At 40.0% G+C, this 19485-nt stretch overlaps 1 protein-coding gene across 7 annotated transcripts in view; it reads right to left on the bottom strand.

The window, feature by feature from the left end:
• Positions 1–19485, bottom strand: part of KIF27 (kinesin family member 27) — a 98118-nt gene that overhangs the window by 35156 nt on the left and 43477 nt on the right. For 6 of the 7 annotated variants that reach the window (XR_008291223.1, XM_053205199.1, XM_053205203.1 and 3 more), the window contains 3 exons: positions 17863–18018; positions 13660–13865; positions 9066–9263 (listed from right to left, as the gene is read on the bottom strand). Coding sequence is in view for 6 of the 7 variants with exons in the window: in XM_053205199.1 (XP_053061174.1) it covers positions 9066–9263; positions 13660–13865; positions 17863–18018 (560 nt within the window). In the remaining variant the exon portion in view is untranslated. The remainder of the gene's footprint in view (positions 1–9065; positions 9264–13659; positions 13866–17862; positions 18019–19485) is intronic. The other variant, XM_053205202.1, reaches the window with a different exon arrangement.

Genomic DNA, 19485 nt, shown 5'->3' with positions numbered 1-19485 from the left:
GAAAGAGGGATGAGAGGTGTCTGGGTGGCTCAGCGGTTAAGCATCAGACTCTCGATTTTGGTTCAGGTTATGATTTCACAGTTCACGAGTTCGAGCCCCACGTCGGGCTCTATACTGACAGTGTGGGACCTGCTTGGGATTCTCTTTCTCCCTCTCTCTCTGCCCCTCCCCTGTTCATGCTCTCTCTCAAAAATAAATAAACATTTATTTAAAAGAAGAAGAAGAAAGAAAAAGAGAAGAAAAAATGGAAAGAGACTTATTATATAGACTCCTTGGCATCAAGTGATGTGGATCCTGAGAACCAATGACCGTTTCCCCACGATAACTGACCCCAAAAGTGAAGAAGAGGACAGTCCACTGGGCTAGCAAGATAGATGGGGACCTAGTAGCCTCAATGGGGATTCATAATGCCAGAGGAGGTGAGATGAAGCCAAAGCACCTCCATGCTCTAAACTGAAAGCGAGACCAGACTACAAGTTTATGCCAACTCGGGGCTTCATCATGGGACCCAGCAAAGAAAAGCAGACAAGAGAGAGCACATTCCAGCCAGTCACACCCAAGGACCAACTGAAATTCAGGTGATCCTTTTCTCTTCAACTCCATATGATGCAATAAAAGCTATATACCTGACCATCGCATACACTGGACTGAATATTCTTATTCAAGAGAGCTGAGAGTTACTTACAGGAAATGGTTAAATTACCAGAGTAAGGTTTGAACAGACTGGACATTTAGTTTGTTCCTAGGCTTCCAGCAATTATCGTGATGTGGATTGGGCAGGGTGAGAGGGGTGGTGGTGTCATAAAGAACACAGGTCTGCTGCAGACTAAATAAAAGAAATTTTCTCTGCTCACCTGCACTGTATTACAAGTGAATATGACCCTGTTATATTTACCCATTAATTTTTTCATGCTTCCTAGCCTCTCGTCCGTAGTTATAACTTAGTCCCCGTCATAGTCGCAGCAACGCCAAGATGCTGAAATAAAGGCACCTTATAGTTGCTTGGAGCAGACTCTCTGCCCTTCCTCTTCTTGTGAGTGTACTATAGTAGGTGTCATCCTCTCTACATGTTACTCTAGACATTATTGCCATTCTCTTACGATATAATCCCTGTTATAATATTAAAGTAACTGTTCACCAGGTATGATGCCAGGCTTTTCATATCTATTTAATTGTCCCATTTAATCCTCACGATAATCTTCTGAGACAGGGACTATTAAAAACTCCATTTGATAGCTGGAGAAAATTGGTGTTTAGAGAGGTAAAAAGCTCAAGATCACACTATGACACACAGTTTCAAGGGTTCCCACACTTTTTCTTACAGCCTATGCACGGACTTCAGTTAAGAACTGGTACTCCAAGGAGAACCTACACAGACGTCGTGGTATTCTCCGGAAATGGTTTAGTCAAAGGGAGAATGAAGAAACAGGCATGTTGGAAAGTTAGCCCCAAACAGAAGACTGTGAGCAGCTTTTCTGTTTTTGCATGAAGTAGTGGAAACTTTAATATATCTCTGGAATAGACTTTTTCCTTTTTCTGCAATACTCGTTCTCCCTTTACATAGGGTCGTTTCCCTAGAATGAGAGATATGGCTAGAAGAAACAAAACTGCCCTAGATGAAAATGTAAAAAGTTTAAGTTACAGGCAGATTTGCATTCCAGAAAACTATGTATGCACTCTGACCAAAAGAGTTTTCTCTTTTCCCAAAATAGAGACTTAGTGCTATGTCTTGTTGGTTTAAACCATGATCTAAGAGAGCTGAGAAGCTGAGACCCAAAGATCACGTGACTGACAGGCAGACCTAATCCTCACATTGGAGGAAGGACCATAAGAAAGAGGCTAGGTTGTTGGTAGTAGAAATGAGAATTGAATAGGTTAAAGATATTCAGAAGATATAATCTATATAGGACTTAGTGGTTCCTTCTTAGGAAGAAGACAGAGTCAAGGATGATTGCTAGCTTACCTATTTGAATGGATTGAAATGTTAGGTAAAGCACATGGAAAACTATGTATTTTCCCCTATGAAGGGAGCAGGGAGGGGAATTGTGGTGAGATAAGTAAGGAAGATCATGAATTTAATCTATAAGACAACCTAATGAGGATGTCAATGGTTGGATATAGGAATCCAGAGCTCCAAGTACAAATCTGGGGTTAAGGATTAAATTTGAAAGCTATCAGAGTTAAATTGTAGCCATGGAAAAAGATGAGGTCATCAAAGATAGAAGACAGAAGATGCATAAGCCTAGAGGTTTGGGGAATTCCCATATATTAAGTACTGATCATGCAGGATGAACTAGCAAAGACAGAGATTAAGCAGTCAGAGGAAAAAAACAAGAATATAATTTCACAAAGGCAAAGGGGAAAATATTTCAGGAAGGAAGGAGTGGTGAACTATGCTGGATGCAGCTGAGGTTTTAAGGACTTTAGTGACCGAGAAAGCACTAGTGAATTTCTCAAAAGCTTTGAAGTAGATGGTAGAGACAGGAACCAGACACCAAACTGGAGAGGATGAGAGAATGAATGGAAGCAGAGGAAACAGAAACAGATGCAGTAAACTTTTCCAACCAGTTCGGTTATAAAGGTGAGAAGACAGAAAGAGAAAAGCATAAGGTTAAAGAAGGATAATTTTAAGATGAGAAAAATCTAGGGGCACCTGGGTTAAGCATCTGACTCTTGATTTCGGCTCAAGTCATGATCTCACAGTTTGTGAGTTCAAGCTGCGCTCTGCACTGACAGCGCAGAGCCTGCTTGGGATTCTCTCTCTGCCCCTCCCCTGCTTGCTCTCTCAAAAATAAAAAACTAAATTAAAAACAAAACAAAACAAAACAAAGGGGGCATCTTGGTGGCTTAGTTGGTTAAGTGTCCAACTTCAGCTCAGGTCATGATCTCAATAGTTGGTGAGTTCGAGCCCTGCCTTGGGCTCTTTGCTGTCAGCATGGAGCCTGCTTTGGATCCTCTGTGACCCCCTCTCTCTGCCCCTTCCCCCTCTCTCAAAAATAAACATTAAAACAAACAAACAAACAAACAAAAAAAGATGAAGGGTGCCTGGACGGCTCAGTTAAGTGACTAACTCTTGATTTCTACTCAGGTCATGATCTCATGGTTCATGAGTTCAAACCCTGCATCGGGCTCCATGCTGACATTGTGGAGCTTTGCTTGGGATTCTCTCTCTCTGTCTCTCTCTCCCTCTTTGCCCATTCCCCGCTCGTGCACACACTTGCACACTCTCCCTCTCTCAAAAATAAATAAATAAACCTAAAAAAAAAAAAGAGAGAGAAAAAAAACAGATGACTCAGATCAATGGAACAGAATAGAGAACCCAGAAATGGACCCAAAAACGTATGGCCAACTAATCTTTGACAAAGCAGGAAAGAATATCCAATGGAATAAAGACAGTCTCTTCAGCAAGTGGTGCTGGGAAAACTGGACAGGGACATGCAACATAATGAACTTGGACCACTTTCTTACACCATACACAAAAATAAACTCAAATAGATGAAATACCTAAATGTAAGACAAGAAGCCATCAAAATCCTCAAGGAGAAAGCAGGCAAAACCTCTTTGATCTTGGCTGCAGCAACTTCTTACTCAACACATCTCTGGAGGCAAGGGAAACAAAAGCAAAAATGAACTACTGGGACCTCATCAAAATAAAAAGCTCTGCACAGCAAAGGAAACAATCAACAAAACTAAAGGGCAACCGACAGAATGGGAGAAGATATTTGCAAACGACATATCAGATAAAAGGTTGTACCTAAAATCTATAAAGAACTTAGCAAACTCAACACCCAAAAAAAAAAAAATAATCCAGTGAAGAAATGGGGAAAAGACACGAATAGACACTTCTCCAAAGAAGACGTCCAGATGGCCAACTGACACATGAAAAAATGCTCCACATCACTCATCATCAGGGAAATACAAATCAAAACTACAATGAGATACCACCTCACACCTGTCAGAATGGCTGACATTAACAACTCAGGCAAAGACAGATGTTGGCAAGGATGCGGAGAAAGAGGATCTCTTTTGCATTGCTGCTGGGAATGCAAGCTGGTGCAGCCACTCTGGAAAACAGTATGGAGATTCCTCAAAAAAATTAAAAATAGAACTACCCTATGACCCAGCAATTGCACTACTAGGTATTTATCCAAGGGATACAGGTATGCTGTTTCAAAGGGACACATGCACCCCCATGTTTATAGGAGCACTATCAACAATAGCCAAAGTATGGAAAGAGCCCAAATGTCCATCAATGGATGAATGGATAAAGAAGATGTGGTATATATATACAATGGAGTATTACTCTGCAATAAAAAAGAATGAAATCTTGCCATTTGCAACTACGTGGATGGAGCTAGAGGGTATTATGCTAAGCGAAATTAGTCAGTCAGAGAAAGACAAATATCATATGACTTCACTCATATGAGGACTTTAAGACACAGAACAGATGAACACAAGGGAAGGGAAGCAAAAATAATGTAAAAACAGGAGGGGGACAAAACATAAGAGACTCTTAAATATGGAGAACAAACAGCGGGTTACTGGAGGGGTTGTGGAAGGGGGAACGTGCTAAATGGGTAAGGGGCATTAAGGAATCTACTCCTGAAATCATTGTTGCACTATATGCTCACTAATTTGGATGTACATTAAAATAATAAAATTAAAAATAAAAAAAGAAAAATCTAAGATGTTTAGTTTTTTTTTATGTTTATTTTTATTTTTGAGACAGAGAGAGACAGAGAATGAATGGGGGAGGGTCAGAGAGAGGGAGACACAGAATCTGAAGCAGGCTCCAGGCTCTGAGCTGTCAGCACAGAGCCCGACATGGGGCTCAAACTCACGGACCGTGAGATCATGACCTGAGACGAAGTCGGACACTTAACCGACTGAGCCACCCAGGCGCCCCAAAGATGTTTAAAGAAAGAATCCAGGAGGGGCGACTGGGTGGCTCAGTCAGTTAAGCATCTGACTTCAGCTCAGGTCATGATCTCGCCATCCGTGAGTTCGAGCCCCGCGTCAGGCTCTGTGCTAATGGTTCAGTGCCTGGAGCCTATTTCAGATTCTGTGTCTCCTTCTCTCTCTGACCCTCTCCCTGTTTATGCTCTGTCTCTCTCTGTCTCAAAAATAAATAAACGTTAAAAAAAAAAGAAAGAATCCAGGAGAAAAGAAAAAGTTGAAAAGATTGAAGAAAAAAAGAAACGAGATAAAGCACATACTGCTTAGAATAGTATTAACTGAAGATAAATGTTAACTACTGCTATAACAATTATTAAGCCTGAGTACTTCAAAGAAATTAAGAAAGTAATTCCATTTACAATATCTAAAAGAATAAAATATCTGGAAATAAATTTAAGCAAGGAGGTAAAAGACTTGTATAACGAAAATCAGAAAGGACTGCTGATAGGAATTAAAGAAGCGGGGCTCAGTTGGTTAAGAATCCAACTTCAGCTCAGGTCATGATCTCACAGTTCCTGAGTTCAAGCCCCGTGTCGGGCTCTGTGCTCACAGCTCAGAGCCTGGATCCTGCTTCAGATTCTGTGTCTCACTCTCTCTCTGCCCCATCCCCACTCATGCTCTGTCTCTGTCTTAAAAGTAAATAAAACATTTTTAAAAATTAGAAATTAAAGAAGACCTAAATAAAAGACACCCCATGCTCATGAATAGGAAGCCTTAATATTGTCATGTGGTGTCAGTATTCCCTAAGGACTCTACAGATTCAGCCTGATCCATATTAAAATTCCAATGGCCTTTTTTGCAGAAATGGAAAGGGTGATCCTTTAATTCATATAGAATTGCAAGGGGCCTGAAATAACCAAAACAATCTTCAAAAAGGACAACAAAGCTGAAGGATTTCTTTCCAATTTCAAAACTTACTACAAAGCTACAGTAGTAAAAATAGTATGGTACTAGCATAAGAACAGACATATACACAAATGGAACAGAACTGAGCTAAGAAATATATCCATAATACAGTCGATTGATCTTTGACAAGGGTACCAAGTCCATTCAATGGGGAAAAAATAGTCTCTTCAACAGATGATGGTGGCACAACTCAATTTCCACATGCAAAAGAATGAAGTTGGACCTCTACCTCGCACTATGTACAAAAATTAACTCAAAATCAATCAATGACTTAAGTATAAAAACTAAAACCATAAAACTCTTAGAAGAAAACAAAGGGGGTAAATCTTTGTGACTTTAGATCTGGCAACAGAATCTTTAAAGGATACCAAAAGCACAAGCAACAAAAGAAAACATAAAATGGACTTCATAAAAAATTTAAAATTCTGCTGCATCAAAAACTATTTTCTTTTTTTTTAACATTTATTCATTTTTGAGAGTGAGAGAGACAGAGCATGAGCAGGGGAGGGGCAGAGAGAGAGGGAGACAGAATCCGACGCAGGCTCCAGGCTCTGAGCTGTCAGCACAGGGCCTGACGTGGGGCGCACGTCCCCTCAAGTCACGGACCGCGAGGTCATGACCTGAGCCGAAGTCGGACACTCAACCGACTGAGCCACCCAGGCACCCCTCAAAAACTATTTTCAAGAAAGTCTAGGGGAACCTGGGTGGCTCATTCAGTCTGACTTCAGCTCAGGTCATAATCTCATAGTTCATGAGTTTGAGCCCCACATCGGGCTCTGTGCTTAGAGCTCAGAGCCTGGAGCCTGCTTCAGATTCTGTGTCTCCCTCTCTCTCTCTGCTCCTCCCCAACTCACGCTCTGTCTCCCTCTCAAAAATAAATAAACAAAAAAAATTTTTTTTATCTTGCAAATCTTGCAGACAGGTATTCACCTGCTGTTTAAAAAAAAAAAAGTTTAAAGACAACCTACAGAGTGGGAAAAATTTATAAAAGTCATGTATGTGAGAGAGTTTAATGTCCAGAGTACATAAACAAACTCCTACAAGTTAAAAATAAAAAGATAATCCATTTAAAAAGTAGACAAAGGGGCGCCTGGGTGGCTCAGTCGGTTAAGCGTCCGACTTCAGCTCAGGTCACGATCTCGCGGTCCGCGAGTTCGAGCCCCGCGTCGGGCTCTGGGCTGATGGCTCAGAGCCTGGAGCCTGCTTCCGATTCTGTGTCTCCCTCTCTCTCTGCCCCTCCCCCATTCATGCTGTGTCTCTCTCTGTCTCAAAAATAAATAAACGTTAAAAAAATTTAAAAATAAAATAAAATAAAATAAAAAGTAGACAAAGAATGGGGCGTTTGAATGGCTCAGTCGGCTGCACGGCCGACTTCAGCTCAGGTCATGATCTCACGGTCTGTGAGTTCAAGCCCTGCGTCGGGCCCGCATCGGGCTCTGTGCTGACAGCTCAGAGCCTGAAGCCTGCTTCGGATTCTGTGTTTCCCCCTCTCTCTGCCCCTCCCCTGCTCACACTCTGTCATTCTCAAAAAATAAGTAAACATTAAAAAAAACTTTTTTTAAAGTAGACAAAGAACTTGAATAGACATTTCTCCACACAAGTTATACAAATGGCCAATAAGAACATGAAAAGATGCTCAATATCATTAGTCATTAGGGAAATGCAAATCAAAACTACAATGAGATACCACTTCACTCACACTTGGATAACTATAATAAAAAAGAAACAGAAAATAACACATGGTGGCAAAGATACAGAGAAATTAAAACCCTCACACATTGCTGGTGGAAATGGAAAATGGTGTTGTCACTATTGAGAATGGTGGTTCCTGAAAAAATGAAACATGGAATTATCATATGACCCAGCAATTCCACTCCTCGAACTTAAACAGTTAACTTACAGGTCGATTTTTACCACAGTATGATTCACAGTAGCCAACAGGTGGAAGCAACTCAAGTGTCTACCAACAGATGAACGGAGGGACAAAATGTGGTACGTCCACAAAACAGAATACTACTTGGCCACAAAAAATAATGAAGTTCTGATACATGCTACAACACGGATGAACCTTGAAAACATTATGAAAAGTGAAATAAGCTAGACACAGGCTAAATCTTGTATGATTCCATTTTTATGAAATAGCTAGAACAGGCAAATTTAGAGAAACAGAAGCAGATGAGAGGTTACCAGGGCACTGGGGGAAAGAGGAGAAAAGTTTTGAAAACAGCTAGTGGTCTCAGTTATACAACATTATGAATGTAATCAGTGTCATGGAACTAACTGTACACTTAACTTGATTAAAATAATAAATTTCATGTCTATTTTGCCAAACCTTATAAAAATTAATAATGTAATATACCCAAACCCACTGAATTGTTTATTTTACATGGGAGAATTGTATGGTATGTGAAGTATATCTCAGTACAGCTGTTAAAAAAAAAGAATCAGTAACTTGGCTTAAATTATGTTCCAAGTCTTGGGTTCAGCTTAACATTTCAATAGAAAAGAGCCCGGTACTTAATGCTAGATGAGTATTTGTTATTGCTGTTGCTATGATCATGATCCTCCTCCTCTTTTTCAAAAAAGTCCTGTGAGGTAAGTATGATTGAGGCCATTTTTGATAAGTATAAACAGACTCAGAGAGGGTAAGTGATTTTCTCAATAAATAATCCAGCCAGGAACCGAGAAGGCTGGGATTTGAACCCATGCTGGCCTGGCCCCAGAGCCCAGGCTGACACCATTAGTTCCTCCACAGCCCAATCCATTCTATAGAACTGCTGGGCATACAGGTCTGATCACTCTTCTGTTCATTATGAATGAAATGGTACTATTTTACCTTGTGCTTTTTCCCATGATGTCACATGGAGGTGAAAGCACTTTGGAAATGGGAAATCCTATCAAATGTCAGGTATTTTTTTAGAAAGTCAGCTTTATGTTTTTGGCAGCCTCAAGTAAAGTAAAGGTCCTAGTCAGAGAAACTGTTATCACTGTACCTACCTTCTTCTATGAAGTGAAAGCCTTCAAGACAGTACTCAGAATTCAATAAAAAGGTTTTACTATGTAAATGAACCAAGCATTAAGTGAATGAGGACAGCAGCCAAGGAAAGGGCAAGGTCAGATACCTCAGAAGCCAAGTGGCTTCATCAGCCCTGAGCCATTTAACATTTCATACTTATGCTTGCAGGAAAGTATGACAATATTACTTTGATTTTTTGTTGATCCCGCTGAATTTCTGCATCCAGTTGCTTCCTTTTTTCATTTTCTTCTCGAAGTCTCTTTTGCAGCTGTACCTTTTGATATTTCATGTGATCTACATTCTGCTCTACTTCATTAGCACGTTTCTCATTTTGGATTGACAATGATGCCAATTTCTTACTATTTTGTTGCTTCTTCTGTAAGACCTGTGAGCATATGGAATATTTCAAAATGAAAAGCTGAATCTCCCACAGACCTCAAGTAAACTTAAACTTTTCATTCTATGGCGAAGGTAGGCATTTGCCTAGATTTTCGTTACTTTTGATAGGTTCATAATTGTTTTCTACATGTCTACTTTTACAATTGGGCCACCATCATAATTTTCACCAGATACAGAGAATGATGAGACTCCCTGATACAGACAGCCAAACAGAACAAATTTGATGTCTCTGCTTTTTTACTGTGTGTTTTAGTTTAAAAATGATAAAAATTAAAAGAATATAAAACTGAACTATATATTTAAAGACTTATCTCTGACCCGAAATCTACTGTCCTGCTTCCGACACAAAGTTACCAATTTCTTAAATATTCTTTCAGAAATAATTTATATGCATGCAAATGAATTCAGATATATTCTAAACAGACTGATTTTCACCCTCCTTTTTTTCCACTTATCTTAGAGATCATCTCACAGAGATCTGTTCTCTTTATGTGATTGCAAAGTAGTCCACTGTGCTCTTCTTTTATAACCAGCTATAGCCTAAATAATTAATCCTGGAGTTAAGATGATCAGTACAGATACCGTTTTCCCTGACAGTGACCAACTGTTATAATTACCAGTTTAATTATTTGAAATAAAGCTTCTCCTCATCTAGCTCAAATATAATTGAATAGCATAAAAAATGTTGAACATTTACTGAGTTTATACTAATATAAAATATCAGTGTTCCAATTTACTCCTGAGCAAACATATTAAACGTGTATTATGTGTCTTAGCATTGCACTAAGTACGTGTTATGTTACATAAAAAAGTTAAAGTGAGGTCATTTGTAAATTATGCAAACTACAATTAATTGTTCCCTTTATTTTGGCAGTAAGTTGTCGGCAAAAACATATTTTGTTTAAACTCAACTAGGTATTCACAGAGGCACTGTAACTTACAGCGCTACGAAAACTGTAGTCTGTGAACCAGTACTAGTCCCAGTCTCGTTGTTAGCCTGCACCGCTAAGCATGCTATCGGATTCAGCTGACGCTGTTTACGTCAAGCCTTTTTTTTCCCCAAATACATAACATTTATTATTAAAAAAATTTTTTTAATGTTTATTTATTTTTGAGAGAGAGAGAGAGAGAGAGTAAGAAAAGAGCAGAGAAAGAGGGAGACACAGAATTCAAAGCAGGCTCCAGGCTCCGAGCTGTCAGCACGGAGCCTGACGTGGGCCCAAACTCACGGGCTGTGAGATCATGACCTGAGCCGAAGTCGGATGCTTAACCGATGGAGCCACCCAGGCGCCCCATACGTTAAGGCTTCTTTGATGAAGGGAGCTATGCTCCCATTTGCCTTTATCTCGTCAGAGACCAAAAACAATCTGCAGACAAACTACTGTGAGTACCACCAGCTTGGAGACCACAGGACTCTGTAGTTTCCTATCCCTAAACTTACTTTTGATAGTAATTGCAATACTGCAGCAAAAATGATAATATTAGCAGTTTGGTGTCTTTCCACATAATACTGAAGGTATAGGTACTGATAATCTTATTTAAAAGTAAGATAGGTTGCCGTCATCTTTTGTATTTATTCCACACATGCTCAAAAGTGCACCTTTAATGCTATTAGTATTAAAGAATTAATGCATCATATAGGTCTCTGTATATATCTTGACATAAGAATACAGATTTTAGGGGCACCCGGGTGGCTCAGTCAGTGAAGCATACGACTCTTGATTTCAGCTCAGGTCATGATCTCACGGTTTATGACACCAAGCCCTGTGTCGGGCTCTGTGCTGACAGCATAGGGATTCTCTCTCTCACTCTCTCTCTGCCCCTCTCTTTCTCTCAAAATAAATAAATAAAAATTAAAAAAAAAAAAAGATTTTAGATTTTTTAAATTAAAACAATTTAAGTTTTAAAAACTGAAATAACTTTATAATACTAATAAAAACACTAGTATTTCAACATTTAAAAATGGTATGAGGGGTGCTTGGGTGGCCGTTGGTTAAGCATCTGAGTTTTGATTTTGGTTCAGGTCATGGTCTCACGGTTCGTGAGATCGAGCCCCACATTGGGCTCTACTCTGACAGCATGGAGCCTGCTTGGGATTCTCTCTTTCCCTCTCGCTCTGCTCCTCCCCTGCCTGTGCTCTTTCTCTCTCTCAAAATAAATAAACATTAAAACTAATAATAATTAATTAAATAAAAATGGCATGAGATATTAGCATACTGAAAACTGTTACTGTCACCTCCACTATGAGATTCTTGAGCTATTCTACCTTTTTACAACTTAGTTTCCTCATTTGTAAAACAGGGTAAAAATATTCATTCTAAAGGGTTAAATAATGATTAAATAATACTTGTGAAACATCTGGTATGTAGACACTTAGAAGCTGGTAACTATCATCCTCCTCCCATCCCCACCACCATCCTCATCATCTTTATCGTCCCCATCCCCACTGGGTGTACATGAATAGGTCAAAAGCCCAGACATTTCTAAAACTACATGGGAATCCCGTTTCAGTCCTCGGCTATATGGGATATTTCTTTTGAGCTTAACTGTGTTCTGTGTCTTCTTTCCTTTCCTTATCAGTCCTCTTAGCAGAAAAGAATATGCAACAAGAAACACGGAAAACAAAAAACATGATAATTCGCAAACCCTATTAATAGCCTTTCACTTAGAGGCATCTGAGTGGCTCAGTCGGTTAAGTGCTCTTGATTTCGGCTCAGGTCATGATCTCATGGTTTGTGGAATTGAGCCCTGAATCAGGCTCTGTGCTGACAATGCAGAGCCTGCTTGGGATTCTGTCTCTCTCTCTCTCTCTCTCTCTCTCTCCCCCCCACCCCTTCCCTTCTCTTCTCCCCTACTTGCACTCTCTAACCTTTCACTTAATCTTTTAATTCAATCAATTTAGCTGTGTGAAACTGAACATATAATCTTTGCTAAATCCACAAACAAGGTTTAAACCATACATGTATATGATAAACTACTCCTTTTGAAACCAATCATTCTGGCTATTATTGAGTATAAGAATTACAGTCAGAACTGAAGCTTGGATATAAAACTATGAAATTATAAGTAAAATTTCATAATAAACACAAAGGAAAAATCTTAACTGTTTTGTTCTACTAATATTTTGTTAAAAGGAGTATTTTGTTAGACATCGCAGCCTTAATTTTAAGGGTCAAGAAGTGAAAAAGAACAGATCCCAAGACTCTCTGAGGTGAACTGCTAAATGGAAATATGTATTCTGAAAACAAGTACGGTGAAGGAAAGTAGCCCTCCTCTAAGTAGTTCACACGTTAAGTCATACTATTTTAACTTTGTGTTGAGAGGCTACTTAGCTAAACATTTTAGTGGGGATGGCCAGATGTTGGAGGTGGCATTAAAAACCCTAGAAGGGGGGTTCCTAGGGGGCTCAGTCAGTTGAGTGGCAGATTCTTGATTTCAGCTCAGGTCATCATCCCAGAGTCATAGGACCAAGCCCCTGTGTCAGGCTCTGCACTAAGTGCGGAGCCTGCCTAAAATTCTCTCTTTCTCTCTCCCTCTGCCCCTCTCCCCCGCTCACGCTCTCTCTCTCAAAACAAAACCAAAAATTTTTTTAAAAACCATAAAACCCTAGGAGGAGGGATTTGGTTTTTGGTCTGTTCATATGCAATGAACACGGCCCTTGTTGAGAGAACAATTGTGGCACAGTTTCAAAAATAAATAAATAATGCTCTGAATAGGTGAATGACAATTCCATTCTACCTACAGTGGAAACATTAAAGTAAATAGATTATGAATGAAAAAAAATGGAGACAACATTCTAGCAGATTCATTATAATCACACTAACAAAGCACTCTGGTCATCCCAAAAGCATCTGAAGACGGCTTCATTATACACAAAATCTTTCTGTAATGGAATATTTCTCATAGAATACAACTTTTAACGGTAGCCACTTCTGAGGCAATAGCTAAATCCGGCATTAGGAAATCAAGGATGAGATGTAGGAGTCAATTACTAACCTTTCGTAAAGCAATCGGTTATGGTTTCAGAAAACTATCTGAAATAATTAGCATTTGTGGCATGTCTACAAAATGCCATATACATCCCAGATGTTTTATATATATTCCTTAATCATCAATCTTTTGTCCTTCAGAAAAGAACACAACTTCTGTGGTTATCTTTATTTCTTACCATGGTTTTTGACAAAAAGTTTAAAATAATACACTTTTCAAACAAAGGGTGTAGTACCCAGATAGAAAGCAGGCAAATCTGCCAGCATACCGGAAAAGAAAAGCTGCCATCCAGTTCCTCCTGCTAGGAAAAATTGAATCCTACTTCTTTCCTAACCAGGTACACAAGCAGTAAACCCCTAAGGAAGTTTGCTCAATCACGTTTTTTAAATTACCTGGACTCTTAGCTTTGCGGCGTCCATCTTTTTGCGGAACTCCTTCTGTAATTTTACCTTCAGGGCGATATCAGAAAGATCTTTGTTTTCTAGTTCCTGCAGCTGCTTCTCTGTTTCAGTTAATTCCACTTTTGCCTGTTCTGCTTCGTGCTCAAGTTTTGTTACTTTCAGAGAATACTGTTTGCTTACAGACTTGGCATGGTTACCTTCACCACAGTGATAACAATTAGAAAGCATGTTAAAAAAAAAAAGAAACAGCCAAGTAAAATAGCAAAATCTTTAAAATGCTCTATTCTTCAAAATCCTGCTGGGCAGTATATCTATTTAAGGCAGAGCATTACGTATCAAGCTGTCCCCACCCATCTCCATCAAACACAACTTGCCACCTGGCCTCTTAATAATTAGTTGCTCAATGGCTGTTCCTGTCTGGTGCCATTCCGTCACAGGTTCATCTTTGTGTGTGTGTGACATTTCTGATTTTCTGAATTTGCAGTGTAGCTTTGCGGGCATCAAACTCCAGGTAAGAAAATATTTGGGGTGACTCTGGCTTTTTGCTAACTACACTTTGGTTTCTTGCTACCTTTAAATCTTTTTTTTCCTAGTATGAGAAATTCCCAACATATCAAAAGTAGAAAACTAATATGATGAATGATGAACCCCCCATCACTGAGATTCAAGAGTTATTAAGATTTTGCCATAGTTGCTTTATCTATGTCTTTCTTCTGTTTTTATTTGCTTAAGAATTATAAAGCAGGGGCGCCTAGGTGGCTCAGTCAGTTAAACGTCCAGCCTCGGCTCAAGTCATGATCTCATGGTTCATGAGTTCAAGCTCCACATTGGGCTCGCTGCTATCAGCACTGTGCCCACTTTGGATCCTCTGTCCTCTCTCACTGCCCCTCTTCCACTCATACACATGCTCTCTCTCTAAAAAAAAGCCAGGGGCGCCTCGGTGGCTCAGGTCATGATCTCATGGTTCGTGGGTTTGAGCCCCACACATTGGGTTCTATGCTGACAGCTCAGGGCCTGGAGTCTGCTTCAGATTCTGTGTCTCCCTCTCTCTCTGCCCCTCCCCCACACATGCTCTGCCTCTCTCAAAAGTAAACAGTAAAAAAAAAAAATGTCATCTTACCTATACATACTTCAATGCATCTATATCAAACACGGACATAGCCAAAACTTCTTTCACACCTAACAATATTAATCCCTACCTGAATCTATTCAGACTTCCACAATTGTCTCAAAATGTCTTTTACAAGTGGTTTATTTTAATCGCCATCCAAAAAGGCCCACAATACATTTGATTGTTATGTCTGTTATGAAACTTTCATTCTAGAGCTGGCCCCCTCCTTTTCCACTCAACTAAACTTGTTAAAGATGAGTTCTTTTTCAATGCTTTTCTTATACTTGGAACAGAGAGGAAAAAGAATATAGATCTTTCTGTATCTCTCTTCATTCTAAGCTACTAGGCCCTAAAAATTTGGTTTTAATCTGTTCTGAGTAGTCAACTTATCCTTGAACTAGACTAGCAAACCCATGGCAATGGAAAACTCAGTCCAAAGCTCATGGGATGAATAATTATCAGGGCCAGTTTGTTCTGCTACACTGAAAATCTCTAATTTTTATTAGTAAAAAGGAGTTACTGAACTAAATGCACTATGAGTTTTCTTCTGTCTCTATAACTCTGATTATTTGACTAACATTAAAATGCATATGACTACATTTTAATTAAAGACCCCATATATTGCTCAACACACCAATATTTTATGAGTCACCGAGAAAAAAGGTACAGTGCCCATTACACCAGTTACATGGTAAAATGCCAGGATGCCACTGATGGTAACGGTGCATCCTGATTTTAGAGACATTCAAATGTGAAAGAATGTGATTAGAATTGATGAAATACAGTATAGTTGTCACTTATTGTTGGCTGAAATAGTTACTACTGGGGGGAAGTCTTCGGTGAGGAGGATTTGAAAAGCAAGCACACGTTGACCCTTTTTCTCGTCACCATCCCTAAGGACAGCTCCAAACTGCCCTTGGTTCTCATAAGTAAGAAGAGGACCTTCTCTGTGTACCTTCATGTAGCCTCTATTTTGAGGCAACCAGGATGAACATACTGGGCTACGAGAGCGTGCTCGTTTAGTGAGAGATCTCATGATGGTGTGACCTATCTAAAAATCATTTATTCCAGAAGGTACATATCCTTAACTTTCACAGGCAGTACCCTGATGGAGAAGCTATTTAAACCCCTAAATCAGGGGCGCCTGGGAGGCTCAGTGGGTTGAGTGTCTGACTTCGGCTCAGGTCAGGATCTCATGGTTTGTGAGTTTGAGCCCCGCGTGGGGCTCTGTGCTGATAGCTCAGAGTCTGCAGCCTGCTTCAGATTCTGTGTCTCTCTCTCTCTCTCCTGCTCATGCTCTCTCTTTCTCTCTCTCTCAAAAATAAACAAACATGAAAAAAAAAATTTTAACTCCTAAATCAGTTCCTAGACATTCCTATGAGAGATGTACTGGCATCGATCCTGCCTATGAGGAAGGAACATAGTCAAGTTCAATTAAACATCGGGGACCCCGTCTGGGTGGCTCAGTCGATTAAGCGTCAGATTTCGGCTCAGGTCATCATCTTGCTGTTCCTGAGTTCAAGCCCCGCGTCGGGCTCTGTGCTGACAGCTCAGAGCCTGGATCCTGTTTTGGATTCTGTGTCTCCCTCTCTCTCTGCCCCTCCCCTGCTCACTCGCTCTCTCTCTCTCTTGAAAATAAATAAACATTAAACAAAATAAAAAATAAAAAAACAAACAACCCATCTGGGACACCTAGGCCTGGAACGGTATATAGCACATTCGTCACTAGGACTGAGGAAGGAAAACACTTTGGCACAGCAGTTATGGAGTGGAGGATGAGAGACGCCAGCCAGACAGAAAACAAGCTCATCAGAAAGAGGAGGGAAGTGGGAAGGCAAGTTGCCTTAGGAGCCACCATAATTCATGTAATCTGAGGGTAATTACCGCCTTGGCTTAAGGAAAAGGAAGATGATATTTCCTTCAGTTCCTTTAAATGGGACCAATGTTCATTGGAACTGAGAAAAAACTCTTATCCCTTCAATTCCTTACTGAATTCCAAAGCAGTCAAAGCTCACACTTTGAGTCTATTGGGGGGGGGGGGGGGGGAAGCCTGAGATGTGCTTTCCGAGGCAAGCCTGATAACGTAGCTAAGGGTGAGGGGAGGATGTGGGACATATGCCCAACCAGGCAGAATCTGAGACTAAGGGGAAGAGCTAAAAGCTTGGCTCACTGAGAGAATAGCTCTCAAGAATACATCCTTACATCTTGAGAGAAATAAAAATTATCTACATTTAAAATATAAAGTTTAGGGGTACCTGGGTGGCTCAGTTGGTTAAGCGTCCGACTTTGGCTCAGGTCATGATCTATCTCATGGTTTGTGGGCCCCATGTCGGGCTCTGTGCGGAAAGCTCAGAGCTTGGAGCCTGCTTCAGATTCTGTACCTCGCTCTCTCCACCCCTCCCCTGCTCGTGTTTTGCCTCTGTCTCTCAGAAATAAAAGTTAAAAAAAATTTTTTTAATATAAAGTTTATAAATAACGTTAAAAATGAACTATCCAAGAGAATGAGGACTAATAATTTAAAATAAGTATTAAAGTGGGTTAGAAAACATCTTAGACATATTCCCAGGTACCTAGTATAATGTTTCTTAAAAAGTGGCAAAAAACATTAAATGCCCATAGACTTGCAACACGATACAAAGTCCACAGAATTCTCTCAATTCGCAGATGAAATCCCAATGTAACCACGTTCTTCTGGTAACTAACCTCCACCTACTGGCTATGAAACACACCTTGTTATACCAAATTCTAAGCTACAGTGGATAGTCCTCAGTGTCAAAAACTAAAGTAAATGTTGCAACATCAGAAGCAATTTTAGGGGCGCCTGGGTGGCTCAGTCGGCTAAGCATCCGACTTCGGCTCAGGTCATGATCTCGCGGTCCGTGAGTTCGAGCCCCGCGTTGGGCTATGTGCTGACAGCTCAGAGCCTGGAGCCTGCTTCAGATTCTGTGTCTTCCTCTCTCTCTGACCCTCCCCCGTTCATGCTCTGTCTCTGTCTCAAAAATAAATAAACGTTAAAAATTTAAAAAAAAAAAAAAAGCAATTTTAGACGCCTTTCTTATATAAGCTGGTTCACAGGACATTACCTGTTTTTATTAATTCTTTAATTAGATCTTCCTTCATCTTGATGTTAATTGTAAGTTCTCTCATTTTCTGTTTGGCTTCAGTAAGTATGAGTTCTGAATTCCTTAATTTTTGCAAATTCAACTCTTGACTTTCCTGGAGACATTCAATCTTTAAATCTTTAAAGAAAAAGAAGCAAAACTGAGAAATAAAACTTCCTGCCCATAGAATTTTCCCCAGAAGTGGAGTTAAATAAAAGCAGAAAGAAGCAGTCTAGAGGTAGCAGAGGAAGAGACAAACATAAAGGGAAAGAAAGAAAGGAAAAAATACATGGCAATTGGGACTTTCATTTTCTAGCTGACAGCAAGTTTTAGTCACATCCTGTAGGTTCGGATACATAGGTCATCATTGTCCTTAGGTATGTGATTTGAGTTTTCCTTTAACCTGAGTTATTTAAGAAAGGTATAAAACATCCAGGTGGGCAGAGAGTTGAAATTTTTTCCCACTAACTTCTACTTTAATGGTCATCAGAGAATGTGGTCTGTCTGCACCACGCTACCCAAAGTGTAGTCCAGCACTGTTGGTTACTGGAACGTAAGTCAACTATGTCACTGTTTTAATTCAGCGGACTTTTCTCCCCCACAGCAAGACTCCCTCAGTGAAGAAGCTAGTGCACTGATTTACATTCCGGCGTGAGTTTCTTACCTGGCTGTAGACCAGTAACAAACAGCTCAAGGATGGCTACTTGAGTAGCACTTCTCTATACTATTTATACATTTTTTTTTAACGTTTATTTATTTTTGAGACAGAGACAGACAGAGCATGAACGGGGGAGGGTCAGAGAGAGAGGGAGACACAGAATCTGAAACAGGCTCCAGGCTCTGAGCGGTCAGCACAGAGCCCGATGCGGGGCTCGAACTCACGGACCGTGAGATCATGACCTGAGCCGAAGTCGGACGCTCAACCGACTGAGCCACCCAAGCGCCCCTATTTATACATTTTTAAATTTATTTCAGTTTTATTTGTGACATAAAGTCAATGCTTTGTTAATAGAACAGGCATAGGCTCTTTAAAAGATAAAATGCTCTCTATTTTCATAGTGGACATATCTATTGTGTTATTTATATTTGCTGTGCTCTTTTCTGTGTGTGTGTCTGACCACTCACAGGCCAAGAGAAATGAGTTAAAAATCTCCTACTACAACATAGTTTTGGCAACACAAACATTTTTTATGCTTATTTGATGCATACAAATTCTCATCAGCTGTGTAGTACAACATTATGAGCACTCAGCAGACTAAGTTGGCTCTAAAGTCACATACATCACTACTGGAAGGCAGGTGTGCCAGGGAAGCAGCAGATACCTGGTACATTATTTAAAATGTATTTTAGGGGCACCTGGGTGGCTCAGTCAGATAAGTGTCCGACTTCAGCTCAGGTCATGATCTTGTGGTCCTTGAGTTCAAGCCCTGAATCGGGCACTGTGCTGACAATGCAGAACCTCCTTGAGATTCTCTCTCTCCCTCTCTCTGCCCCTCCCCTGCTCACACACACTCTTTCTCAAAATAAATAAATAACCCTAAATAAATTATTTAAAAAAAATTTTAATGTATTTTACTGTCATCAATGAACAATGTGAATATCAAC

The sequence above is a fragment of the Acinonyx jubatus genome, chromosome D4 (assembly GCF_027475565.1).
Source record: "Acinonyx jubatus isolate Ajub_Pintada_27869175 chromosome D4, VMU_Ajub_asm_v1.0, whole genome shotgun sequence".
NCBI lineage: Eukaryota > Metazoa > Chordata > Mammalia > Carnivora > Felidae > Acinonyx > Acinonyx jubatus.
Note: the sequence above shows the minus strand (reverse complement) of the source record. Positions and strands in the feature narration are given on the sequence as shown.